We start from the raw sequence: 26,597 nt of genomic DNA on the forward strand, positions 1-26,597 counted from the left end.
TTGCGTCAGGGCCAAATTTGGGACACGGTTGATAAATTATTTTTTATTATCCAGGGCATCAAAGTTAAATTACCATATAAAAGCACTACAGAGTTGTTTATGATTTAGACATGGTGAAATAACTAAAATGTGGGGAGATCCAGGGATATCATTGGTTTTAATATTTTTTCCAGGACATTAATCCCTAAATGCAGCATTTTGGTAAACTTTGAGACATAGAAAAAAATGACAGCTGTATCAATGTTTTGCCTCTGGTTTCTGCTTTATTGTTTAGAGACAGAAAGCTGAATGACACCTATAGCACACTGAAGGGTGCAAAAGTGATATCTTAGGAACACAAGACCTTAGGAAGGCAGCATTTAATGCAATACTATAATCATTCCCAGCTACTTAAAGAAAATGTTTTCACCCTTTTCACTACTTTCCTCCTATTTAAGTCTAATCTTGTATGTGTCCAACTCATTCATGCAGCGCTTATAAGAAACTGCAGTTAATATATTGATGTGCTGGGTGGAAGGTCCTCATAAGCCTGTGTGCCAACACTCTGACGCAGTGTATGGCTACTGACGCTTAACTACTCATTCAGCAGGCCACAGAGTTTCTAATTTCCTACCAGCATGTACCACCAACATGTTTTTTTTCTGCCTCACATTTACAACTTGACCCTTCTAGGTACCTCCTTCTGATTATACTGCAAACTACTAGTCCATTTCCAGCATGACCTAGTCTTTATAAAATTGGGTATCTCACCTGTGACCCCAAACCCATGCCCTGAGAATCTAAGCTAAAGCTACTGGGGTGGCAATATAAACATGCTCGGCGGATTCAGGATTCTCAGCAGATGCCACGTTTGTCACATGACACAATCCCAGATGAGCCCCCAAGCTGTTGGAAAGAATTCTTAGGACAGGAGATTCAGTCAATCAGCTTTATTTTCTAATGAAATTCACACAGAGACCCCGAGTCTGGCAAGAAGGAGGGAGCAGTCCCCTCTCTTCCCATTGGAGAATCAGTGGTACAGAAGCAAAAACGGTCAATAATGCAGTGAAATAGTTTCGTATAATATTGAAGGTCTGGGAAAGTTTCACAACTTGCTTATGTCTTATACTAGAGACATTTATCTAATGCCAAGATATAGAAGTTGCTCAGTAACTGGTTTCAAGGTCTTGTTCCCATTGAATTCAGTGGGATCTCAGTAAAACATGGCAATAACAAATGCTCACAAGATAATGAACAACAGGACAGTGTGCTCCTTCCACGTAAATAGAATTAATCTCACAAACACAAAGAACAAAAGCAATGATTACATATATTCAGATAAGCATTGATCTTTCATATTAAGCCTTCAAAATACACACCCTTTATCTAAGGAGCATATTCTCAGATGCACCTTGATTGAAGCAAATGGACACCCTTACTGGGAGTTTTGAATTTATTTGGGTTAATTTATATTGTAAATTAAACTATGCTTCTTTAGGAGGCACGTCTTTCCAGAGTTTGATCAACACACATTGAACTGGGGAGATTCCACTTGATCATAAGGCAAATTTATTTTAAGTTTCAAGTGTATTTGTATTATTTGAAGATACGTTTAACTCTGTAACTGGATCTTTGGTTTGTCGGCACATATAAACTTCTTGATTCAATAGTTATGCAGATGACTTCCCTCCCTTACCAATATGGCCGTTAAAGCAACCACTTCCGGCCAAAAGCCTGTACAGGGAGAGCTCTATAGTGCGGAGTGCCTGTTCAGCAAGTCTCCCACATGACGTCTTAAAGAGGCGACGCCACGGCAGCCAATCAGAAGTGAGAAAACGGTTCTTTCCTGAGACTTGTTTATGTCCGGAAGAGCGGAGCGAGAAGTGGCCGAATAGCGGCTAACGGGACCGGGGCAATTCCGCAACAAGATGACGCCGTCTTCCTCGCAGAGAGCAGGCAGGGAGGTCCGCGGCTGGCCCTGCTGGGACGACGGCCGGTGAGACCGGGATCTGACGCCACTGACTTTACCCAACTGGAACTCTTGCCGGGGCAGAAACCGAGATCGGTATTGGCCATCCCGCAGTGGGCAGCTGAGGGGCTGTTTACGGTGGATGTGGAGTCCCGCACAGGGGGATGAGACACTGCCGGTTCTTTTTAAAGTCTCCCCCGCGTTCAGTGCGTCCCTTCAGCCCGGGCGGCGGTACCGTGAGCGCTGCTCCCCCAGTACTATGAGTGCGAAGCGAGGCAACTGGGGAGTCGCTGTACCCGCAAATAATACGACCCCCGCGTTTAGTAATAGTAGTACCAGTCACGGCTCTGGGAGCGGGAGCAGTAAGCGGAAACAACCCGTGCCCAGCCTGCTGACGGCTGCCAGGGGGGACAGGCCAGAGGTCCAGGCGGCGAGGGGCGGCATGAGCGTCTCGGCGTCCTTCCTGCGAGACCGGCTCGCCCCGACCATCCAGAGCACCCTGGCCGCCGCGGTGGACTCCCTGCTGGGGGAAGTCGCACGGGTGGTGGGCGGCAGGATGGCCGAGGTGCAGCTGGAGATGGAGTCGAGGGAGCGGGAGAACGAGAGCCTACGGCTGCGGCTGGAGATCTCGGAGGGCGAGCTGGAGACGCTGCGGGAGTGCCTGAGCAGCGCCCAGCGCTTCATCGACCAGCTGCCCTTCCCGGGCGGCGGGGGACAGGCCACCCACGTTTCCACCGGACCGCTGCCCAGCCCCGGCGTGGCGAGCCAGGATTGCGCCCCCTTCTTCTGCGAGCGCCATGCGGCCGACCCGCCGGCGGGCTGTCACGACACCGGCTGCCTCCCCGCCGCGCTGCCCGGCTGCTCCCCGGACCTGGCGGGCTCCCTTGGCGACCCGCTGCCGGACTTCGGCTCTGCAGAGGATCTGAAGGACTGCCACCTGTCCATCCAGGCCGACGGCACAGTCACCAACCACGACCTGCTGGACTCGCTCGCCGCCCCCGGCTCTCCGATGGGCTGGTCCGAGCAAGGTACGGTACCAGCCCACCCATTACACCACCTGCCCACTTCCGTCTAGACCAGGGTGGTCCTGGAGAGCCACAGGCGCTACAGGCTTTTGCTCTGTCCAGATGATTAACTGCTTAATTGAATCAATTGTGGGTCTTAATTAGGCAAAATATCCCTGTGTTCAAGGTATCCAATGATTGGCAATTTAGAGAGACCGGGAAACCCTGCAGGATTGCGGCTCTCCAGGACCAGTGTAATATAACATACAAAACAAGTCAGTCTGGGACATGAATTTGTATAAGAAACTGTCGCTCATCTATGTAGCCCATACCCTGCTGGTTTTTGTTCCAACAGAGCTCTGTTACTTAACTGAACCCTTAATTGAAGTAATAGTTTACTAAATCTGAGCCTTTTCATTATTTTAAACAGTGGGGTTGTAAAGTTATAAAAATGTATAAGGAACTTAGTTAGGAACCAACTTTGTATCAGTTACACAATTTAAAAACCTATAAATACTGTTTTATTGGATCAGTATTTTACATTACAAAATTAAAAACATACAAACATTTGAATACTCATGATTAAAATAGTTAAAATCTAAATCTAAAATCTGTGTTTTAACGAAAATACCAAATAAACTCAATAAACAAGTGCATTAAATCAATAAGAACATTAAATTCGTGTTTAAATGGCAAACTGCCAAACCAACAAAATTTAACAAAAACGTCAAATGCATTGAAAATTTACGGAAAATGCATCAGATACATAATAATAAAAAAAACAGAATCAAAACAATCTGATGCATTTAAATGAACAATGACGGTCAATGCATTTGAAAAAAACCCAAAACAAAACCATAAAAACATTCAAAATCAACAATAAAACCAGTGCATTTTAAAACCTATCCGTCCCCAGAGGTGGGATCCCATCATGGGATCCTGAGCTCCCCCAGATCCTGGATCTTCCAGTTCCTCAAGGCTTCCTCCTGCCCCTCTGATGGATCTCCAGATTGACATGGTCTCTAACTGGGACCATGCCCCTCCGTGTGATGACTTAATGATTTATTAATGATGTAATGTATAATAATAATAATAATATAATAAATATAATAATACAATTATTATTAGTAGTATAATATGAATTATTAATATCTGACCGCTATTATTATTATTGTAATTATTAGTAGTATTATCAATAATATTATACTAATATTATTAATAATAATGTGACGTCATGGAGTGAACAGTAATGTTTTGGGCAACGTCACGAAAAACAAAACCTGTTCAGCCAGTCAGAAGGCCGGCCGGTTTACCGACTGATCTCGCAAATATGCGCCTTCGGAAAATACACTGCGATACAGGACAGCAAAGGGCTGTCTAGTTAAAATCTGTCTGTCTCTGGGTGTCAGAGATCGTGTTTATCTCTGTCTAACCGTCACTATGTATGTCTGTGTCTGTGTGTGTTTCTGTGTGTCTATGTGTGTGTCTGTGTGTCTGTATGTGTGCGTGTCTGTGTCTGTGTCTGCGTGTCTGTATCTGTGTGTGTCTGTCTGTGTGTGTGTGTCTGTGTGCGTGTTTGCGTCTGTGTGTCTGTATCTGTGTGTGTGTCTGTGCATGTGTGCGTGTTTGTGCGCGTGTCTGTGTGTGTGTTTGTGTGCGTGTTTGTGTGCGTGTTTGCGTGTGTGTGTGTGTCTGTGTGCGTGTTTGCGTCTGTGCGCGTGTGTGTGTCTGTGTGTCTGTGTGCGTGTGTGTGTGCGTGTGTGTCTGTGTGCGTGTGTGTGTGTGTCTGTGTGCGTGTGTGTGTGTGTCTGTGTGCGTGTTTGCGTCTGTGCGCGTGTGTGTGTCTGTGTGTCTGTGTGCGTGTGTGTGTGCGTGTGTGTCTGTGTGCGTGTGTGTGTGTGTCTGTGTGCGTGTGTGTGTGTGTCTGTGTGCGTGTTTGCATCTGTGTGTGTGTGTGTGTCTGTGTGCGTGTTTGCGTCTGTGTGTGTGTCTGTGTGTCTGTGCGTGTGTCTGTATCTGTGTGTGTCTGCGTGTGTGCATGTTTGTGCGCGTGTGTATGTGTCTGTCTGTGTGTGTGTGTGCCTGTGTGCGTGTTTGCGTCTGTGTGTCTGTATCTGTGTGTGTCTGTGCGTGTGTGCGTGTTTGTGCGCGTGTGTGTGTCTGTCTGTGTGTGCGTGCGTCTGTGCGTGTGTCTGTGCATGTGTGCGTGTTTGTGTGCGTGTTTGCATCTGTGTGTGTGTGTCTGTGTGTGTCTGTGTGCGTGTTTGCGTCTGTGTGTCTGTATCTGTGTGTGTGTCTGTGCATGTGTGCGTGTTTGTGCGCGTGTCTGTGTGCGTGTTTGCATGTGTGTGTGTGTCTGTGTGCGTGTTTGCGTCTGTGTGTCTGTATCTGTGCGTGTCTGTGCGCGTGTGTGTGTCTGTGTGTCTGTGTGTCTGTGTGCGTGTGTGTGTGTGTGTGTCTGTCTGTGTGTCTGTGTGCGTGTGTGTGTGTGTGTGCGTGTTTGCATCTGTGTGTGTGTGTGTGTCTGTGTGCGTGTTTGCGTCTGTGTGTGTGTCTGTGTGTCTGTGCGTGTGTCTGTGTCTGCGTGTCTGTATCTGTGTGTGTCTGCGTGTGTGCATGTTTGTGCGCGTGTGTATGTGTCTGTCTGTGTGTGTGTGTCTGTGTCTGTGTGTTTCTGTGTGTGCCTGTGTGCGTGTTTGCGTCTGTGTGTCTGTATCTGTGTGTGTCTGTGCGTGTGTGCGTGTTTGTGCGCGTGTGTGTGTCTGTCTGTGTGTGTGTGTGTCTGTGCATGTGTGCGTGTTTGTGTCTGTGTCTGTGTGCGTGTTTGCGTCTGTGTGTGTGTGTGTCTGTGTCTGTGTGCGTGTTTGCGTCTGTATCTGTGCGTGTTTGCGTCTGTGTGTGTCTGCGTGTCTGTATCTGTGTGTGTCTGTGTGTGTCTGTCTGTGTCTGCGTGTGTCTGTGCGTGTGTGCGTGTTTGCGTCTGTGTGTCTGTATCTGTGTGTGTCTGTGCATGTGTGCGTGTTTGTGCGCGTGTCTGTGTGAGTGTCTGTGCATGTGTGCGTGTTTGTGCGCGTGTCTGTGTGAGTGTCTGTGTCTGTGTGCGTGTTTGTGCGTGTTTGCATCTGTGTGTGTGTGTTTGTGTGTTTCTGTGTGTGTCTGTGTGCGTGTTTGCGTCTGTCTGTGTGTCTGTGTGCGTGCGTGTGTGTGTGCGTGTTTGCATCTGTGTGTGTGTGTCTGTGTCTGTGTGCGTGTTTGCGTCTGTGTGTCTGTATCTGTGTGTGTCTGTCTGTGCGTGTGTGCGTGTTTGTGAGTGTGTGTATCTGTGTGTGTTTGTGCGCGTCTGTGTGTGTGTGTCTGTGTGTGCGTGTTTGTGTCTGTATCTGTGTGTGTGTGCGCTGGTTTGGGAATGCAGTGACGCAGGCACGCAGGTGTGGATGGGTATAACAGCACCCACCCGTGACACTATCAGTCTCTCTCCAGCACCTGACCTGCATCCTTCCTCTCTCACTCGCTGTGATTGATGGGCGCCTATATTTGCGCGTCTACGGTAGCCCGGGCTGTCAGGCTGGTTCCGCTGGCGAAGAGGTGCCGGACTCGCCCGGCCGCGGCTCGGTGACGGGCGGACAGCGCGGCTGCCTCGGCTGACCGAGCGAAGCCCTCCGTGCGATTGTCGCCGCCTCCTCCCCGCCGAGCCTCTCCACAGCGGCCGGGGAGGCAGGGGAAGCGGCTCGGGGATAGTGAGTGCAGGGCTAGTAGCCTGCCTACTGCTACAGCTTATAATAACAGCATTTAGGGCTTGACTCAGCCTCTGTGATGTTATGCAAATTAAATACCGTTTCATTTTTGTTTTTGGATACTAGGAAGACATTATATGTACCCTTGCACGACCTGACACCCGGATAGATGTACTTTCTTGTGCTCTTGAAACGGTAGTGCGACGATCTCGCTGTATCAGCCCGTCAGATAAACACGGCGACCGGCAGACTGTCCACCATCATCATAATATATTGTAATATGAAGTAAGATATACCTGTTACATTTATACATCAAAAAAAGTCTTGCTTAAAAAATATTTGTTCGCAGTGATCCCTGTGAAAATGCAAGGGAGTTAATAGTTGTCAAGATTAGTGGCGATTTCTCTTCAAAGCGGACAGACCATCCAAAATAATTAATAATAATCGCATTTGAATTATTTAATCATTAAAATCACTTCCGCACGAAATCGTTATCACACATGACACTAAGTAAATAATAGTATCGACTGTAGTAACAGTAGTGCTGTAACAGTGTAGTATTGGCTGTAGTAGTAACAGCAATAGCTCTATCAGTACTGTAGTATCAGTGTAGTATTGGCAGAAGCTCTAGTGCAATTGCCATGTAGTAACAGCAGTTCGGCAGTAGTTGTAGCAGTGTAGTTTTGACAGTAGTAGTAACAGTATAGTAATGGCAGTAGCTCTTAACAGTGCAGTAGTAGCAGTGTATTAAGGGTAGTAGCTGTAGCAGTGTAGTAACAGTAGTAACGGTAGCAGTGTAGTATCTGCAGTAGAAGTAACAGTGTAGTACCAGCAGTGCAGTATCAGTGTAGTATTGGCAGTAGCTCTATCAGTGCAGTAGTAGCAGTGTAGTATTGTCAGTAGTAGTAGCAGGGTAGTAACGGTAGTAGCTCTAGCAGTGCAGTGGTAGCAGTGTCCTAATGGCAGTAGTAGCAGTGTGGTAACGGCAGCAGTAGCTGTAGCATTGCAGTATCTCCAGTAGTAGTAGCAGCAGTGTAGTAGAGGCAGCAGTTGCCATAGCAGTAGCAGGGCGATGGAGGGCGTGGAGGCCGGGCTGCGGGCGGAGCTGGCCCCGGTGCTGGAGCGCTCGGTGAGAGGCGCGGTGGAGGCGGCGCTGGGCGAGGTGCTGCGCCTCCTGGGCGGGAGGCTGGCGGGGCTGCAGTGGGAGGTGGATCGGCGGCAGCGGGAGGTGGACCGGCTGAAGCTGCAGCTGCAGCTGTCCGAGGGGGTGATGCAGGCCGCCCGGGGGGAGGTGGGGGGCGTGGTGGGCATTGCTGTGGTGGGAGGTGGCCGAGTTGCCCGGCACAGCCCCCCATCCTCTCCACCACCCCCTCCCTCCCCTACAACCAGGTCCCTGCTTCGCTGTAGGGGGGGAGGCAGTTTGGGATCAGAGGGATCAGCGGGGTCCCCCAAAAGCCACCCTGCACGAGCCCCCGCCGTGCTGATCAGGAGATCTGGGGACGGAGTGCGGGGGAAGAGCAAGTGGGTCATCAAAGGGGTAGAATCAGGTAGTCCTCTCTCTCTTTATTCTCTCTTACTCTCCTTTCCTCCTTCTCTCTTCTCCTCCTCTCACCCTCTTTCTTATTCTTGCCTGTTGTCAGTCCATCTCTCCTTCTTTCTCTCTTCCTTCTCAGAGTGTACCAGTGTGTATCTGTGTGTACCAGTTATGAAAATGTGTGTCACTGTGTCAGTATATCAGTATATCAGAGTATATTGCACCCTCTGTGTTTGGAATTGTGTTGGCAGGGGCTCCCCGGTCACACATGTGAAATGAGGCTCTCTGTTAATGACGCGGGTGGGACAGACAGTCAGCCTGGGCAGGTTTGTGTGCCAGGAGCCGCAGGGCAGCTGCAGAGACCCTGCGGATTCCCACAGTCTCAGCGTGGTCAGGACAGGTACTGACTACAAACAGATCCACTGACTGCCCAGCCTCTTGTCTCTTTCTCTCACTCATTCTCAGATGACGTCAGTGCGGAGGAGGAGGAGCAGACGCAGAGAGGGGGCGCCGCGGGGGGCCAGGGCCGGAGCTCGCGGGGGGACGCAGTGCTGGGCGGGACGGGACTGGGGCCCGGGTTCGAGATCAAGCAGGAGCAGCCGACCGGGCGGGTGGCGGTGGCGGGCGGGGAGTGCGAGCTGACGGCGCGGAGCGTGGGGGAGCTGGGCTACATCCATGTGGTGGAGGAGGAGGAGGCAGCGGGCCCTCGCACACGCAGCCGCCGTCCTGCCGCCACACGCAAGCTCGGGAACCAGCCCCCGACCGGAGCCCTGCACACGCACACGGCCCTGAATGGAGAAGCAGGGGGAGGGGGGCTGATTGGTGGCCCCAAGGAGGAGGTGGAGGAGGTGGAGGAGGTGGCCACTGGAGGAGGCCGGGGTGGGTCAGGGGGGCGTGGGCAGGGGCTGCCTGGGAAGGCGGGGGCTTTGACATCAAGAGAGGGGCCAACGGTGACGGCAGCTGTGGGAGCGCAGGGGAGACGCACTGCGCCGACTGTGGCTGCCGGCAGAGCGCAAGGAGGAGGCGGCGGAGGAGGGACGGTAGGGGCAGCAGCAGCAGCAGCAGCAGGAGGAGGAGGAGGAGCAGGGACTGCAGGAGGGACAGAGGAAGAGCCCGGGCGGCCCCACCTGTGTCTGGAATGCGGCAAGACCTTCCGCCTGATCTCCAGCCTGAAGAAGCACATCCGCATCCACACGGGTGAGAAGCCGTACCCCTGCCCGGACTGCGGCCGCTGCTTCAGAGAGTCTGGGGCCCTGAAGACTCACCAGCGCATCCACACGGGCGAGAAGCCTTACCAGTGCCCGGACTGCGGCACCAGCTTCCGCCACCTGGATGGGCTGCGCAAGCACCGGCGCACCCACACGGGTGAGAAGCCCTACCAGTGCGCCGTGTGCGGCAAGAGCCTGAGCCGCCTGCAGCACCTCAAGCACCACCAGCGCATCCACACAGGCGAGAGGCCCTGCCGCTGCCCCCGCTGCCACAAGAGCTTCAAGGAGCCGGCCGCCCTGCGCAAGCACCAGCGCACGCACAGCCGGCAGGACGCCGATCCCACCGCCAGCGGGGCACAGGGGCATCCCACTGCTGACACCAACGCTGGTGAGGAGCTCCTGCCCCTCGCCCTGCCCCTGGTGCCCAACCAGCCGCCCCACCACGCGCCCACCTACTCGCACTTGCACTCTCAGCAGCAGCAGCAGCAGCAGGCCCCCCCCGGGTATAGTCTGTGGGCACCAGAGGAAGAGGAGGAGGAAGAGGACATGAGGACGTAGGGGGGATGGGGAAAGAAAATAAACTAAACCTAGAATCTCTTTCTTTCTGTCTGTCTGTCCTCCTCCCCCCCTGATCCCAGTGCAGCCGCCCCCCCAGCGGGCCTGTGCTAGTCTTTTGTCGGCCAGTCCAGTGGCTGAGTCAGACGCTGTGTGGGAGGAGGAGGAGGGAAAGAGAGAGGGGGAGAGGAGAAGGAGAAGGTGACTTCAGCTGCTATGGTGTCATCCCTACAGTCAGACTGCGTTTCAATGCTCTTATTAGATTTAAAAATAATAATAATTTTAATATAATGCATAACCAGGTACTGGGAGGAATTTTAACCTGTCTCCTGATTATCAGCATCCTTACGACGATCATTACAGTAAAGGAGGCCTGTAGCTATTGTGAACAATGGTTGTTTTTCTTTTTGTTAAAATATATATATATAAAGATTGTACTCCATTCAGCACAAGGTGACGAACATGTATGTGTTCACAGCGAGTGTTCACAGTATTTTTTGACTTCTTTTGGAAATATCACTCACGGAAATTCCTCCCCAGCAACGGTGTTGGCAGCAGCCCAGGGACCGCGGCTGGCGCGCCTGTGCCATGGTGCCACAGGAGTGAGCCGTTCTGCCCACGACAGGAAGACAGTCTGTGAGAGCAGAGGGGTGTGTGTGATTACCCACAATCCCACATCTTCTGGAGCGAGGTGGGGCGAGGGCACTGCAGTGAGGGGAGGAAGCTGGTGTGCGACATGAGCAGAGAGGGACTGCTGCAGTCACTGACTGGACTGGACTAGACTGGACTGCTGCAGTCACTGACTGGACTGGACTGAACTGCTACAGAGTCATGGACTGGACTGGACTGCACTGCTGCAGAGTCACTGACTGGAATAGGACTAGACTGGACTGCTGCAGAGTCACTGACTGGACTGGACTAGACTGGACTGCTACAGAGTCATGGACTGGACGACTGCTGCAGAGTCATGGACTGGACTGGACTAGATTTTTGCAGAGTCACTGACTGGACTGGACTGGACTGCACTGCTGCAGAGTCACTGACTGGACTGGACTGGACTGGACTGCTGCAGAGTCACTGACTGGACTGGACTGGACTGGACTGCTGCAGATTCCCTGATTCAGGGGTGACAATGTGTGAGTCAGAGGGCAGAGCTTGATTGGAAACCACTTTAGTCACCAATTCATGGAACTATATTCAATAAATGACACTTCTTTATCAATCACATATAGTAGAGGTTAGAGAATCATCCCAGTAAATGATTTGAGTTCAGTTAACAATCACACCTTACTGTAGATCTGTCTGGTGCTCCACACTTTACTGTAGATCTGTCTGGTGCTCCACACTTTACTGTAGATCGCTATGGGGCTTCACACCTTAACGAATGGCCCCCTTTGGCTTAACTCTCAACTGACACCTTTACATCGACCAGTGGAGTTTTAAACTGAAGTTCAGGAGGACGAACTCCAATCTCCTGCTTGACTCTTGCCTCCCCTAGCAGAAGTAGCCGGTGGTCAACGGCCTTTCCCAGCATTACATGCTTTGCCTCCCACCACACACTGGCCCTTGCAGCAGCTTCTTGGCTCATTCCACTGGCCTCCTCCTCATCGCCCAAGTCATCGTTCCCTCAGTCAAGCAAGTCTGGGCCGAAAACATCTCTGACCGGCTATTGGGGTTGTTGGAACTCCTCAACTGGTCAAGAAACCTCAAAGACACTGATAACTTCATCCATCCATCTTCAATAACCAGCCCTGGTCCTGGAGAGACACAGTCCAGTACAGCGGGGTCTCCAGCCCTGGTCCTGGAGAGGAGTCTGTATGTAACAACATTGAGCGTATACCTCTTTTTTGTAAAGGAAATAAATGAATCACAATATTTGCCCGTTATTAGTGTTTGATGTTCTTGAGTGGAATGTGTGTCACCGTTTCCTGTCCACGCCCCCCTCCTCAGTGTGTTGGTGGGGGGGGGCGTTTGCGTCTTCCCCAGATCAGAGCGCTGGACGGCTGGGAGTAGGCTGCCAAACAACAGCAACAAAGCAGCCCCTCTTGCACCTTTACCCCACCCAGTAACAAACCCCAAGTGCCACCAGTACCAGAGGCACAGACCATTCAATTTAGTTCAATTAGACTCCAAGCCTCTTGCCTCCCTCCCTCTCTTCTGACATTCATTATGCAATCAGTTACGTGGGAATAAACAATATCAATATTTAAATATACATAATATAATTATTTTATTCCTCTTCAGAATCCCGGTGGGCTGCAACCCCTGCACCCCACCCTGCCTCTTCATACCATCAGAGACAACAAGAAGATATGATATGAAAGCTCCAATAAAAAAGATTCCCGAAGCAAAAAAAAACAAAACGACAAACCAACCCAAAGAAAAGAACAGGAGGCATTAGGATGGCTCTCATGCGTCTCCATTCGTTTGTGTTTTGTCACTTGTCCTTTTTGGCCGCTACACATGAAACGGCATCCCCAAGTCCTGGACTGTAATGCCTCCTCTGTGATTACAAAACATTTAAAAATTAAAATAAAATCGAATCCACATAACATCTAATAAAATAATTAAAACAAAGAGTACAAAAAAAATGTAATAATAATTCATAATTAGAATAGTATATTCAAAGTGAGAAGACAAGCCGTTATCAGGAACAAGGAAACTTGTTACTATTGATCAGGAGACGAAGACTGCATGACCGACTGATCGGTCATTTGATTGATTAAGTGAAGAGTATTTCCCCCAAAAGTTCAGTACAGTTATGTCTCAATCTGTATTTTTTTTTCCCATGGGGGGGCAATTCCAAAGGGCCCCCTGTAGCTCAGTCTTGAGGGTTCTGGAAACATTGCTGGCAGTGTTTGTTGAGTCAGTATTGGGGGGGGTGTCTGTAGGTCTCTCCAAGTTTACTGATTTTTTTTTTTTGGGGGGGGGGGGGTGTCTCACAGTGTATTGGGGTACAGTGGAGGGAAGTCCTGGAAGTGTGTATTGAGTCAGTATTTGGGGGGGGGGGGGGTCTGTAGGTCTTTATGGGTCAATTGCACTGAACTGAAAGCAGTGCAGTAACTGGAGATGATCCTGTGGTTAATGCGCAGCTCCGTACTAAACTTGCAGACTAGTTTAATACCCATTGCAAAGAGCTCGGCGGCTGAAGTTCATCCACAGTTGTAGACTAAACAAGGTTTCCATGGCACGAACCCCAAAACCACTGCTGCTGCCTCTAGAGGAGACGAAGTACGGGACTAACTCAGTCCTGCTCTAACTATGGATAGTACCGTACTAAGTGCAGCAAAATGTGAAAAATCATAATGTATTGACAACTTTTGAACTGAACTACTCATAACTAGATTCATAAGCACATTTCTTTTTCACATATAAAAACACATTAACGTTTTTGTTTTTTACATTGACAACAAATGCTGTACATGGATAACATTGACACCACAGGTAACATTTTCTTTTTTGGTTTAAATAATAACCAGTGTACAAATTGTCAGTTAAAATGTACTATGAAATAGCTGAGAATGTATTGAAAGCTGAAAGTTTAATGCAATACAATACATGAATATTGTATTTTAAGTTATATATAATAGTGGGCTGTATGTAGCCTATAGCCCACTTGTGCCAAAAGTATATTAGTATACCGTCAGGGGCAAGTGGAGGCGCCAGGTCCGAATCCCCGCCTGTGCATTGAATTTGTTATTTTCTTTAAAATAATTGAGACCAATGTAGTAATCAATCTTAAGTCTAGATTATATTTGAGATATTGTTTGGGGGAAAAAAAAAGTGCAACAGGAAATGTAAATTAGCCTCAGCTATGTATTTTTGTGACACCTTTGCACACAATGGTCTAAAAGATAAAAACATCACAAATAAAAAACATTCTGAAGAAAAAATATAATCGACTACGCTACTAAAATAAATGTACTTTAAAAATATAATGTGCTGCGAACAGTCGCTCTGATTTCCAAGCTGAGGCGAGACCACGCCCTCTTTACTGACATCTCCAACTCTGCTCCGCCTCTTTTTTCGTTGCAATGGGTACAAACTTTAGTACGCAGCTGGGGATGATCTCAGGTACCGTACTAGCTGGTACGCTCTGCTAGTGTCCCCTCGGGGGGGTGTCTGTACTGGGGTACAGCGGGAGGGAAGGGGATGTCTGTCAGTGCTGTGTGCGGGACTCGGTCCGTGTGCTGCTGCACGGGTGTATTCCTGGCAGTGTTGGGAGCAACATTTGTGGCACTGTGGGTGTCTGTATGCGTGTGGGGGTGTACTTTGGGGCTAGTCTCTAGCTGTGCGCTTTGGGCTCGGGGGGCGGGACGGGAGGGGAGGTGGGGGCAGGGGGTGGAGGGGGGTGGGAGCGTGAGGAGGAGGAGGAGGAGGAAGAGGAGGAGGAGGAAGAGGAGCGGCGCGTCTCCACACCCGTGCTGGTCATCTTCAGCTTGCGCCGCTTGGCCAGGGGGGCGTTGTCCACACTCTTCAGGAAGAAGCCCTCCCTCTTCCCTTTGTTGAACGCCTGAGAGAGAGAGAGGGGGGGGAGATAGGGAGAGAGACAAGGAAAGAGGGAGAGGGAAAGACAGAGAGACAGAGAGAGGGAGGAACAGGGGGAAGAGAGGTAGTGTGGGAAGGAGGGTGAGAGAGAGAAGTACGAAGGCCAGGAGAGAGAGGTAGAAGGAGGGAGGGAGAGAGAGGTTTATTAGCCAAACTGTAATTTTCTATTCTATATACACATACATATAGATATACTACCTCCCTGTGGCACTGCACCCCTCTCTTCCCCACCCCTCTCTCTCCTCCCCCTCTCCATCTCCCTCTCCCTCTCACCTTGTAGGTGGCGTTGACGTAGGTGCGCACGGTGGGGCCGCAGGACTCCAGCACGTCGGGGGTGCGCAGGGGGGTGGAGCTCAGCGCCCCCCCACTCTGCAGCCACTCGTTCTCCAACAGGGCGCTCATCTTCAGGCGCTTGGCTGGGTCCACTGTCAACAGGCCTGAACTCACAGGGAGGGAGGGAGAAAGAGAAAGAGGGAGAAAGGGGGGGATAAGAAGGGAGAGAGAGAGGGAGAAAAGGGGATGTGAAGGGAGAGGGAGAGAGAGGGGGAGGAGAGGGAGTATTTAATCTTTTTTTTTTTTTTGCATACTTGTGTTGTCACTTTAATCGAAATATACTTAAATTTAATCCAATAAATCTACACCCAGTAGCCATGCCCGTCTCCCATTGCGGCTCTCCCTTTACACTGGGAGTCAATCATGTGACTGGTGAACCTAGGTTCAGAAATACAAGCCACATGTGTTGAGTTTGTTTAGACTTTCGGTGGGGGGGGGGGTCGACCAGCTTGGCGGAAGCATAATTGTTGATTCAATAAAGTCCGCCCATAACGCCAGAATAAATTCCCACTATACGGTATATATTATTAGTTTATTTACATTCTCGCGTACTATTTTTGGCCCAGCCTGCTGTTGGCTCTACGTCTATTTGACTTGTACTCAGTGATCTCATCTGGGATTTTTTCGATTTTATTATCCTCGCCTGTGTAATCGGGCACAGATCCAACAAATATTGGACTAGAGTCTAGAGGGTGTGCGATCATTTCAAAACACCATCACGTGCTCGGCCTGCTTCTCATCGCTGGCGTTGCATCTCAGTCCTTGTGGAGATGCAGAGACATTTCTGTTTACCATATATTTAGCATCCCCCCCGGCTTTATTTTGAGCAAAAACAGAAGAACATTGGCGTTTCCTGTTCATTTCACTTACTCTTCCGTTTCACACAGCGGCCCCCCAGAGCCTCCAGCCAACATGTTTAAGGACGAGATCAAATGCTTTGACACAAATCCTCGTTGCTTATGGGGCTTGTAGGAACAGGTTGCACTTCTACTTTTAATTCATTTAAGCTTGTATCAGCGGGGTATTGGGGTAATTTACGTATTGATCTGGTTGTGTCTTCTCGGGACATGACCGCTGTAGGCTATGTTAATGGGTGTCACTAGAGGACAGGACTTTATTCAGCAGTTATCATTTCCCCTGATATTAATTACAATAACTCTAGTTTAAAGTCCTGGGCAAACAATAATGGTCATTAAAGATACTTTGTTTGTCGTAACTCTGTGCCGTATCTTTTATCCTTCCAATGCCAGCGCTGCTTCGATACACGGACCTGCGCATGACGAAAGCCGTGTCATCAAGTTCCCAAGCAAGAGGTAGTGAAATGCGGGACAATTATATTTCACAATACCATCTTTTAAAAATGGTGATTGTAAATGAGAATAGTCACACAGTGGCACAGCATGAGCACGTGAAAACAGTTACATGTGCTGAGCTGTTTCGATCATTAACAAGAGAGGGCTGTTCACATCTGCAGGAAAGTAATAAACGCATAAAAATGCAATTAAATGGGCGTGCAACTCTAAAGATAATGCAATCTATTTTATTTGCATATGTTTGGCGTGTTGCTTTGTACACAAAACAATGTTATGATTGGCTGTAATGTACTGTATAGACACACCTGGGCTCTAACACTGACTGGGGCCCCTGTACTATATAGACACACCTGGGTCACACACCGACTGGGGCCCCTGTACTGTATAGACACACTGTATGAAGCAGGTAAAGTGTAAAGTGCACTGTACCTCTCACCAGCTCTTTGGCTTCCTCGGACACGCCTGTCCAGGCCTCGCTGTCCAATGAGAAATCTCCCTCTTTGATCTTGCGCATGATTTCGGCAGCGTGCAATGAGGTCATCCCTTTCTGCTCACTCTGGAAGGGGACCTGGCCTGAGAGCATGGTGTACTGAGAGGCAGAGAGAGAGAGATACAGACAGTGAGAGTGACACAGGCAGACACAGCAAGAATGATACAGAAAGACAGAGGCGTGTGTGTGTGTGTGTGTGTGTGTGTGTGTCAGTACCAGGATGACCCCGAGGCTCCACAGGTCACAGGCATGGTCGTAGCCCGCCGGCTGGAAGAGCTCAGGTGCCGCATACTGCAGGGTGAAGCAGGGTGTCTGCAGGGGGCCGCTGCCAGCTGGGCACAGGCGGGCGAACCCAAAATCTATCACCTTCAGCACAGCCTCCTCCCCCTCGTCCGCAAACAGCAGGTTCTGTGCAGAGGGGGAGAGGGGGAGAGGAGAAAGAGGTGAAGGGAGATGGGGGGGATGGGGAAGAAGATAGGGGTGACTGAGAGTGTTACAGTAATACAGTGTGTCAGAATGTTAGAGGGCGAGTGTGTCAGAGAGTCAGTGTGTCAGAGATCATGTGTCAGAGTGTCAAAAGGTCAGTGTGTCAAAGGTCAGTACCTCGGGCTTGAGGTCACGGTGCACCACTCCGTTGTCGTGCATGAAGCTGACGGCCGAGACCAGATTCCTCATCAGCAGGCTGGCCTCCCCCTCGGCAAACAGCCGCTTGCGCTTGATCCGCTCCAGCAGCTCCCCCCCCCGCAGCAGCTCCAGGACCACATAGGAGTGATACTGAGGGAGACAGTGGGGGGTAAGAGTGAGTGAGTGAGTATGTCTGTTTGGGTGTGTCACAGGGTGTGAGGGAGTGTCGGTGTGGGCATGTGTGGAGCCGCACCTGGTCGTGGAACACCTCGTGCAGCGTGACGACGTTGGGGTGCGCCTCGCACTGCCGTAGAGCCGCCACCTCCCTCTGGGTGTTCAACTCCATCCTGCAGAGCAGAGCACACGGGTCATGTGACATGGGGGCACACAGGACATGTAACACGGGAGGGGGGACTTGGACGTAAAGACCTCCTGAAACGCAGCCCTGGGTGCACACTCAGCACACTCCACTCCAGGCCTCAACCAGGCCCCTCACCTCACTCCAGCCTCCACTTGGGCCTCCATTTCACACGGATGCAATGTGGGAGAGCAGGGAGCAGGGAGAGGGAGAGGGAGGTAGGGGGGGGAAAGGAGAGAGAGAGAGAGAGGGGTCTCACCGGCGGCTGACAATCTTCACTGCATACTCCTGGCCGCTCTGGCGGTGGCGGCACCTCCGGCACACCGAGAAGCTGCCCTCCCCGAGGGGCGGCTCCTGCAGGAACAGCTCGTACTGCTGGAAAAAGGGAGAGTCCTACGATAGAGAGGGGGGTAAGAGAGAGAAAGAGTCTGTAAATAGATGTTGAAGTGTAAAATATAAATGTAAAGTTGAATTCCTATATGTATTGTTCCCATCAGCCTGTTCTTGAGGCCTGGGCAGGGCTGTCACTACTTTGGCAACACTGATGTCAATCTGTCCTGCCAATACAGCTTTGTTTGACTGGAATTGAATTAAGGAGGAGCAGGAGAGAGAGATGGGAGGTTGGGGAGAAAGAAAACGGATAGGAGATGGAGAAAGAAGGCAGAGGAGCGATAGAGAGAGCAGGGTTTAAGTATCCACAATATTCCTACGTACCATGATGCTTTGCGCGCATTATGGGACGAACTTCCAGCAAAGTGTAAACTGCTGACTTCCTATATGTTCAGTTTAGCCTGGTTGTACTGGCAGCAACGAACAACGTGCACTTTTACATTCACTAGTATCTAGAGATACTTTGTGCTAACCTTAATAAGCAGAAAAAACACATCGGTAGAGCAAACAACTAATAAACCGAATACTTGCCCAGCTGGGAAATTCCCAGCCGGTAGCAAACGGAAATGTATTTTGTTTTTGTTTGCTACCGGCTTTTCACCCATAATCGCAAACCCATGTGTCCCAGATAATAAAAATAACAAAATCCAAGATTAGATCACTGAGTGCGAGTCAAAATATAGACATAAAACCATCAACAGGCTGAGAGGTTTGTTGGCCATAAATAGTACACAAGAACTATACACTGTATAGTGGGAATACTATACTTCAGAATGGTCTTTTCCTTCTCAGTTTGGCTTCCTAATACACTGTGCTTAAACCCCTCCGTATGGCCACGTCCTCACCTACAGGACGCCACTTGAAACTCGCAGTGAAATTGTGAGGTGAAATTAAATATGGGGGAAATGAGGAAGGCTGGGCGCTGAATTACAGGAATTGCAGGAATTACACCCATTTTTATATGTGGTCCCCCCAATTTTAGGGGCTCAAAAGTAATTGGACAATTGGCTGCTCAGCTGTCTCAGCTGCTCTATGGCCAGGTGTGTTATTCCCTCATTAGTTCAGTTACAGGTAAAGAGATAAAAGGTCTAGATTTGAGTGTGGCATTTGTATTTTTAATCTGTTGCTGTTAACCCTCAATATGAAGTCCAAAGAGCTGCCACTGCGAGTGTAGCAAGCCATCATTAGGCTGAGAAATCAAAACAAACCAATCGGAGTGATAGCGTACAGAAGTAAAACCCACAAAAATACGAGAGGAATATGGGCAAAAAATAGTAGAAGGGACGGCTTGCATTTCAGAATGACCAGTCCTTGCTTATATCCGTGTCCAAATACTAGTTCAAAAAGACAGCGCTCTGAAAAACCATGCTGTGGCCATGTTGAATATTACAGTTGATCAGATGTGACCGCAGTCATTCCTGATTGGTTGATTCGAGCCTCAGGTGTTTGGGCATAGTGCGATACCCCAGCACGCCACGCTGGGGGTCAGTGTGTCGTTACAGTACCTTGAGCATGGCGCTGCGCTCCACATTGGCAGAACCGGGCCGGTCCGGGCTGATCTGGGCCTCCAGGATGTCGCCCATCACCGCGTTCCGGTTGAACAGGATGGAGGGAGCGATGAAGGAGTACCCCTGGTGTGTGAGAGAGAGAGAGATGCTTTAACAACACTGATGAAACAACACAGTCATTCCAAAAAAGCTTTTTCAATTTAATGGAATTGAAAGAAAGAGAATTATTAAAGTCACTCAGTCAATGTCTCAGTGCGGTCAGCGCTTGCTCAGTGCGTTGCCCGTGTGTGCGGTCAGCGCTTGCTCAGTGCGTGGCCAGTGTGTGTGGTCAGCGCTTGCTCAGTGCGTGGCCAGTGTGTGTGGTCAGCGCTTGCTCAGTGTGTGGCCCGTGTGTGTGGTCAGCGCTCGCTCAGTGTGTGGCCCGTGTGTGCAGTCGGCGTGGGGACCTGGAAGAGGCGGTCGGTGCTGGGCGGGGTGCTGGCGGGGGAGTAGGTGGGATCCATGCCAGTGAATTCCTCGGCGAAGTTGCTGACGTCCAGCTCACTGCGCACCTCCGGCCGGAACGGAGCCATGATCCTCTTCGCTGCCAGGTCGGCCCAATTCAGACCCTGTGGAGAGGGAGAGAGAGAGGGAGGGAGAGAGAGAGTCAGGATGGCACTTTGTAGTTGTAAATCAGTGTGTATCTACCGTATACCGGCCAGGAGTTTACTAGCTGGTCAAGTATTCGGTTTATTTGTTGTTTGCTCTACTGATCTGTTTTTTCTCTGTGGATGAAGCTTAATGTTAGAGCACAGTGTCTCTATATAAAGTGAATGTAAAAGTGCACGTTGTTCGTGGCTGCCAGTACAACCAGTCTAAACTGAGCATATGGGAAGTCAGCAGTGCTGCGCTCAGACACCATTATAAACAGGTCTGAATGTCCACTGTGGTTCACATGCCATCCTCTACCAACAGCAAGACAAGCGAACAGCTGTTTATTTCATGCATGGTGATTTAAAACGTTTGAGATCAACTACAAAATAAATAAAAAAATCTGGGTTGACAGAAACAACAACAGAGGGGTCAATACAGATAGGCTCACAAGTTTTTCTTCCCAGTGTAAGTTTTTTCATATAATCTTCCCCACCTTCGATGGTAGAGGGTGAGAGAGTGATGTTGTTTTAATGTGCTCCCGACATTGTGTCATGTGGAAACAATGTTAGCTGCCCGGTTGTTTACACTTTGCCGGAAGTTCGTCCCATAATGTGCGCAAAGCATCATGATACATCATCTCAGTGTGTCAGTGTCAGCATGAGGGGGTACCTTGAAGAAGGGGTGGGCCTTGATGTCCTCGGCCCCCCGGGGCCCCGAGCCCAGCCGGCGGCGCGGCTCCTTCACCAGCAGCCGGCGCAGTAGGTCACGTGCCAGGGTGCTCAGCCCAGGGGGGAACGGGGGGTCACAGCGCAGGATCCGCCTGGAGTGAGAGAGAGAGAGAGAGAGAGAGAGAGAGGGAGAATACACCTGTCAATATCTGTTAAATTCTTAAATGTATAATTACTGTATTTATTGTTTCCTATTGTCACACCAATAAAGTGTTTTTAAATAGAACTGAATAAAATTGAATGGAATTGAGAGAGAGGGGGAGGGAGAGAGAGAGCTCCTAACAGCACAGAGGAATTTAACAAAGCAATCAGTTCTACACAAATTAAACAGTATTAACACTTTCCTCACAGTACCAACCTAATGAGATAAGACTGAATCTGGCCATAAATTACATAATCAAGTATTTGAAAACACAGCCATAATGGTAAATCTTAACAAGACCCAAAACAAATATAAAGCCAACAGAAAAACACACACAGACATGGTTGGATGACGGGTGCAAATCGATACTAACGCATTTAAGAAAATTATCTAATCAAAAACACCATCAACCACAAGACACAGACTTACGCTGACATTAATGCAAGACCCTGAACTACTACATACACTCCATCAGTCAGAAATGACAGAAACACGCAAACAAAACCAAACCCTCACCAACAGAGAAATGTGTCGAGTTCTGGGAAACGTGTGCACAATTCAAGCAGCAAGAATTGGCGATACAAACTAGAACAACATAGACATAGTATTTTGAAAACCTTAAAAAAGATATTCAACAAAAAGTTCTAACAGCTGAACAAACCGAAACTGAAAGTGAATTGAACAATCAATTTGAAGATAACCTAAACACAACTGATGCATCAATCAGCCTACAGAAATTAAATAGGAAGTCCCAGGCACTTAAACACAGAAAACCCTGACAGCATCAATACAGAGTGTCCCGAGTGTGAGTCAGATTGGCTTTGTACCAAATCATATTTACACCCTACACACCCTAATAGACAAACAGGTCAACCACAAAAAATGCAAGATCTTTGCCTATTTCATTGGCTTTAAAAAGGCATTTGATTCCATTAGACGTGAGGGTCTATATTACAGGATATGTGCTGTAGGGGGTGATGTTATTATAGAAGCAGTGTACACAGAAACATGTGTAAAAACTGGCAATAAGAGCACAGATTACTTTACTCAGGGGTGGGGAGTGAGGCAGGGCTGGAGTGTGAGGCCCACACCCTGAGCCAGCCAGGACTGAGTCACTAACGGGCACCCACACTTACACACACAAACACACCTACACACTCAGTCTCTCACTCACACACACACACATTCACGCTCATAAACACACAGAAACACACATACAAAAGAAACACACTTGCACAGAAAAACACACACACACAAGTATTACACCTATATCAGCTACTGCCCCCATTTATTCTGAGATGGTTCAGCCCACCTGGACACCTCTGTCTGTGAGTTCTTCTCCCCCTCGAGAGTGAATGGTGACGCCCCAGTCAACAGCTCAAACATCAGGATGCCCAGACTCCACCAATCCACAGACTGCACAGAGAGAGAGAGAGAGAGAGAGAGAGAGAGAGAGAGAGAGAGAGAGAGAGCAGGAGGGGTCAGGTCACACACACTCACACTGTAGGCTAACAGCACTAGGCAACCGTGCTCCCCCCCTATATAACCATATTGTCTGGGAGAATGGTTGTGTTTACAGACTTCTATCAGTGGAGCGAGCGGTGTAATCTGTCTCAGTGTCCGTCTGTCCTTGTGTGTGTGACTGCCACCATGCGTCCGTCTCTCTGTCTGTCTCGGTGTGCGCGTCCTGCTCACCTTGCCGTGCCCAGACTTTCCTCGGATGATCTCGGGCGCCATGTACTCGATGGTTCCGCAGAACGAGTACGTCCTCTCTTTCTGCAGGAGATACACAGACACACAAAGAGAGAGACACAGAGACACGCAGAGAAAGATACAGAGACACACAGAAAGTCAGAGACGCAGACAGACGCAGAGACACAAAGACACACGGAGACAGACATAGAGACACACACAGAAACAGTCAGTGTGTACATCACCACTTCCAATATCTCATGTCACATTAACTGATTGACAAACCTGCTTTCTGATCGATTCACAGCCCTGCTCTTTGATCGATTCACAGCCCTGCTCTGTGTTGATGGATTGATTGACAGCTCTCCTCACCTCCTCCTCCAGAAACTCCTTGCTTAGGCCGAAGTCTGTCAGCACCACGTGACCGTCGCTGTCCAATAGGATATTCTCTAACTTGATGTCCCGGTAAATGATCCCCAGCTGCAGAGAAACGGGCAATCTCATTGGTCAGAGAGTGAGAGAGACAATCTTATTGGTCAAAGAGACTGGCAATGCCATTTGTCAGACACACTGTGACAGTGAGATGTTACATACAGACAGACAACGGTTGGGGACTGTGACTGTGTGGCAGACAGAGAGAGAGACAGACAGACAGGCAAGCAGACAGACAGTGAGAGAGACAGATAGACTGGCAGGCAGACAGGCAGACAGACAGACAGACAGATAGAGAGACAGGCAGACAGACAGAGAGAAAGGCAGTTACCAAAAAAGAAAGATAGACAATAGGCAGTACACAGAGAGAGAGAGGCAGGCAGGCAGGCAGGCAGACAGACAGACAGGCAGGCAGATGGATGGATGTACGGGTGGGCGGACCTTGTGTAGGTGGTCGAGGGCCAGGATGATCTCTCCGATGTAGATGCGCACCTCGTCCTCGTTGAAGTGATCCCGCTGGTACAGGTGAGTAAACATCTCCCCCCCACTCACATAGTCTGCGCAGCGAGAGAGAGAGAGAGAGAAGATGAGCTACCGCTTGCTGCGCATCTAAAAGGTGTCTCCATCCCCCTCTCCCCCTCTCCCTCCCAATCACTGACCCAGGATGAGGTGCAGCTTGCTGTGCGTCTGGAAGGCGTAGTGCAGGGTGACGAGGAAGGGAGACTGGCGGATGTGCTCCAGGACCTGGCGCTCGGTGCGCGTGTGCTCCGCCGTCTTGGCCTTCTGCACGATGGCCGCCTTCTTCAGCACCTTCATGGCGTAGAGCTTGCCCTCGTCATGCCCGCTGGTCTTGCGCACCAGGAACACCTTCCCGTAGGCTGGGGAGGGGGGTGTATGTGAGTGTTACAGCAGTGTGTCAGTGTGTGTGAGTGGGTACCCTCTCCAGATCTCCTCTTCTCTCCCTCCTCCTCACCTCTGACTATTCTCTCCATCTCAGCTGTATCACTGCACTGCTGCAGCACTTTTAAACCGTTTGCTGGTGTAAACGGTCAGTCCCCCTGGATAAAAGCCTCCGCTAATAAGCTAATCATAATAAACAACCTGTATCTCCGTGCATCTCGGTGTGTGTCAGGGTGTATGCTCACCTCCTGTCCCCAGCACCTTGAGCAACTCAAAGTTCTCCATCCCGACTTTCTCTGTGTGTCCAGTCAGGTTAGCTACACAGGAGAGGGGATCGGGGGAGCGAGAGAGGGCAGGGGAGGAGAGGGAGAGGAGAAGGGCGAGAGATATGAGCACAGCATAGCTGAAAACTGGGAACTTGCAAAGAACACAAATACTGCACAGCCTTCTGCGTACAGATAATGTCAATAGGAGTAGTCCTAGTAGTGGTGGTGTAACAGTTCTGTTGGACCACAAAGCTTAATCTATGGAGACCTTAAACCACAATAGTAGCAGTAGACCATACAGTAACAGTAGAAGCTGCTGCAATAGTAACAATACAAATTAGCATAATGACAATAACAGTAGTACTTTCATTATGACTAGTACTCCCACTACTAAACATAATAAAGGTAGCTATGGTGATATAGCACTTTCAAGGATAAATAATACAAAAAACTGACCCTAAGTGATAGCTGTTGATAATAACCACAATAATAATAAATCATCATAACCGCACTAGACAATAGAGCGTCATCATCATCATCATAATCAATAACAGCAGCTCTCACCGTTAGTGAGCTGGTGTTTGACCGTGCAGCTGTCATCTCTCAGCTCGTCTCCGGAGCCCTCGCTGCCGCTGCTGCCGCCGCTGGAGTCGGAGCTCTGGCCGGACATCGCGGTGCCCCTGCCCGCTGCCCGAGCCCGCCTGCCGGTAGAGGACAGCTGCTCGCCCGTCCGCAAATAAACCGCTGGAAATGACGGAAACCTACAGCGCGGGTTCGGACGTGTGTGTGTGTTAATTAGATGATCTATTTAGGCGAGAGTGCTGCTCATGATAACACGCTTGAACCGCACGACCCTCCCCCGAGTCCCGATGCCGAGTGTGTGCTGAAGCCCCCCGCAGACGGATTACTGCACAAATCCCCCCTAATCTGGCTCGCCGCACTCATGTTACAGGAGGATTTCAACGCCGGGATTAATATTCCAGTGAAAGCACAGAGACCAAAAACAAACAACAATATGATACACATGAATAATAATAATAATAATAATAACAACAACAGTCCTACACTGCAATCGCGCAGCCCCCCACCCGCCCCCTTCCCTCCCAGCGCCGGAGCTTCACCTATTCATTCATCGGGGCGACAGACACAGATCCGGGTCCGAGACGCGCCCGTCCTCCACAAAATGGAACCATATTTCTGACGACCAGTTTCCTCTTTTTCGTGCTTGTCGAAATTAGACGGCGACACGACGGCACAGCCCACTACCGCCCCAGCGCACAACTGCGCCCGGGGTCACGACACTGCAGCGCCGCGTCGAGGGGCGACCTAGTTCCCTACCGCTGCTACTCTACGTGCACCGGCAGCCGCGACCATAATAACGCACTCCGCCGCTGTTCGCACGCCTTCCTCAGAGCCGAGACGTCGCCGAGGCTGCCATTGACGGACCGGATCTCTGCCCCGTATCGCCGCGACCACAGGCGTCCAGCGACGTCCACATCGAGCGGTCAATCTGTCATAGCGACGGCAACTGCACGCCGAGTGTCCGGGGGAAGGAGAGCGGCGACCGCCGTGCCGTGGCAAAAAATGACACCCCCTCCCCTGCGAGAAAGATAAATATGATTATGAATAATTGAAATCAGTAAATAAAGCGTCCCGGCTGCTTCCGCTGGGCTCGGCGCGCCTGCAGTTGAGTCAGTGTGGAAATATGTGTGTAAATGAAGGAAGAGGAGGGAGAGAAGTGCTGTGTGTGTGATGGGAGAGCTACGGAAGCCGGGGAGGCGTTTGGACGGGCTCCGTTTGAGCTGAAGTTGGTGGACGGGCTGTGGGGGGGCGCTCACGCCGCGCAGGGAGCATTTCAGTCGTGAGGCTCCGTGCACTCCCTCCCTCCTTCCAAAGCGGCAGGGCCGGGACTGGTAAGTTACTTGGCAGGTCTGCCCCCCCCCATCACCACCATCCCCCCTTCCGCTCTCTACTTCGCCCACGTCCGTAGGCGGCTGGAGTTGAATGGCAGCCCGCCCCAAGATGCGCCGTGTGCCGGGCAGGGCGGCTACGCCAATCCCCCGCTCGGGCTGTGGGCAGATGCCGCACAGGCCGCTCTGGAGGACGCAGGACAGCGCTGTGCTCCCCCCCGGTGGCGCTCGCACACGGCGGCCGAGCCCGAGTCGTGCTGCCCGACACCGGCGCACACGGCACGGCGAGGCGCTCCCTCCGCAACCCGCTCTCCATATCCGGGAGAGTCGTGTTGAGGAGCGGGAAA

The 26,597-nt window shown here is 50.3% G+C and overlaps 2 protein-coding genes across 4 annotated transcripts; one reads left to right on the top strand and one right to left on the bottom strand.

Annotated features, from left to right (window-relative positions):
• The first annotated feature begins 1,848 nt into the window (after positions 1 to 1,848).
• LOC136764024 (uncharacterized) lies at positions 1,849 to 11,858 on the top strand. The gene is made up of 2 exons (XM_066717855.1): positions 1,849 to 2,976; positions 8,686 to 11,858. Exons 1-2 carry the CDS (start codon positions 2,091 to 2,093, stop codon positions 9,984 to 9,986), a joined length of 2,187 nt encoding a protein of 728 aa, XP_066573952.1. The 5' UTR covers positions 1,849 to 2,090; the 3' UTR covers positions 9,987 to 11,858.
• A 336-nt stretch (positions 11,859 to 12,194) lies between these two features.
• On the bottom strand, positions 12,195 to 26,221 carry LOC136764649 (ribosomal protein S6 kinase alpha-4). 3 transcript variants are annotated; one of them, XM_066718869.1, is made up of 18 exons: positions 25,462 to 26,221; positions 24,905 to 25,101; positions 24,320 to 24,391; positions 23,834 to 24,052; positions 23,616 to 23,731; positions 23,028 to 23,222; positions 22,746 to 22,826; positions 22,363 to 22,466; positions 20,850 to 21,000; positions 19,994 to 20,155; positions 19,545 to 19,670; positions 17,909 to 18,042; positions 17,545 to 17,638; positions 17,271 to 17,441; positions 16,884 to 17,075; positions 16,607 to 16,766; positions 14,805 to 14,968; positions 12,195 to 14,496 (listed from the first exon to the last, which is right to left on the bottom strand). In XM_066718869.1, exons 1-18 carry the CDS (start codon positions 25,467 to 25,469, stop codon positions 14,269 to 14,271), a joined length of 2,574 nt encoding a protein of 857 aa, XP_066574966.1. In that variant the 5' UTR covers positions 25,470 to 26,221; the 3' UTR covers positions 12,195 to 14,268. The 3 variants fall into 3 exon arrangements, with proteins under 3 accessions (XP_066574966.1, XP_066574967.1, XP_066574969.1); XM_066718870.1 differs by having other exon boundaries at positions 23,115 to 23,222; positions 25,462 to 26,217; XM_066718872.1 differs by having other exon boundaries at positions 24,905 to 26,221.
• Positions 26,222 to 26,597: the final 376 nt, after the last annotated feature.

Source organism: Amia ocellicauda, chromosome 12 (assembly GCF_036373705.1).
Source record: "Amia ocellicauda isolate fAmiCal2 chromosome 12, fAmiCal2.hap1, whole genome shotgun sequence".
Classification (NCBI taxonomy): domain Eukaryota; kingdom Metazoa; phylum Chordata; class Actinopteri; order Amiiformes; family Amiidae; genus Amia; species Amia ocellicauda.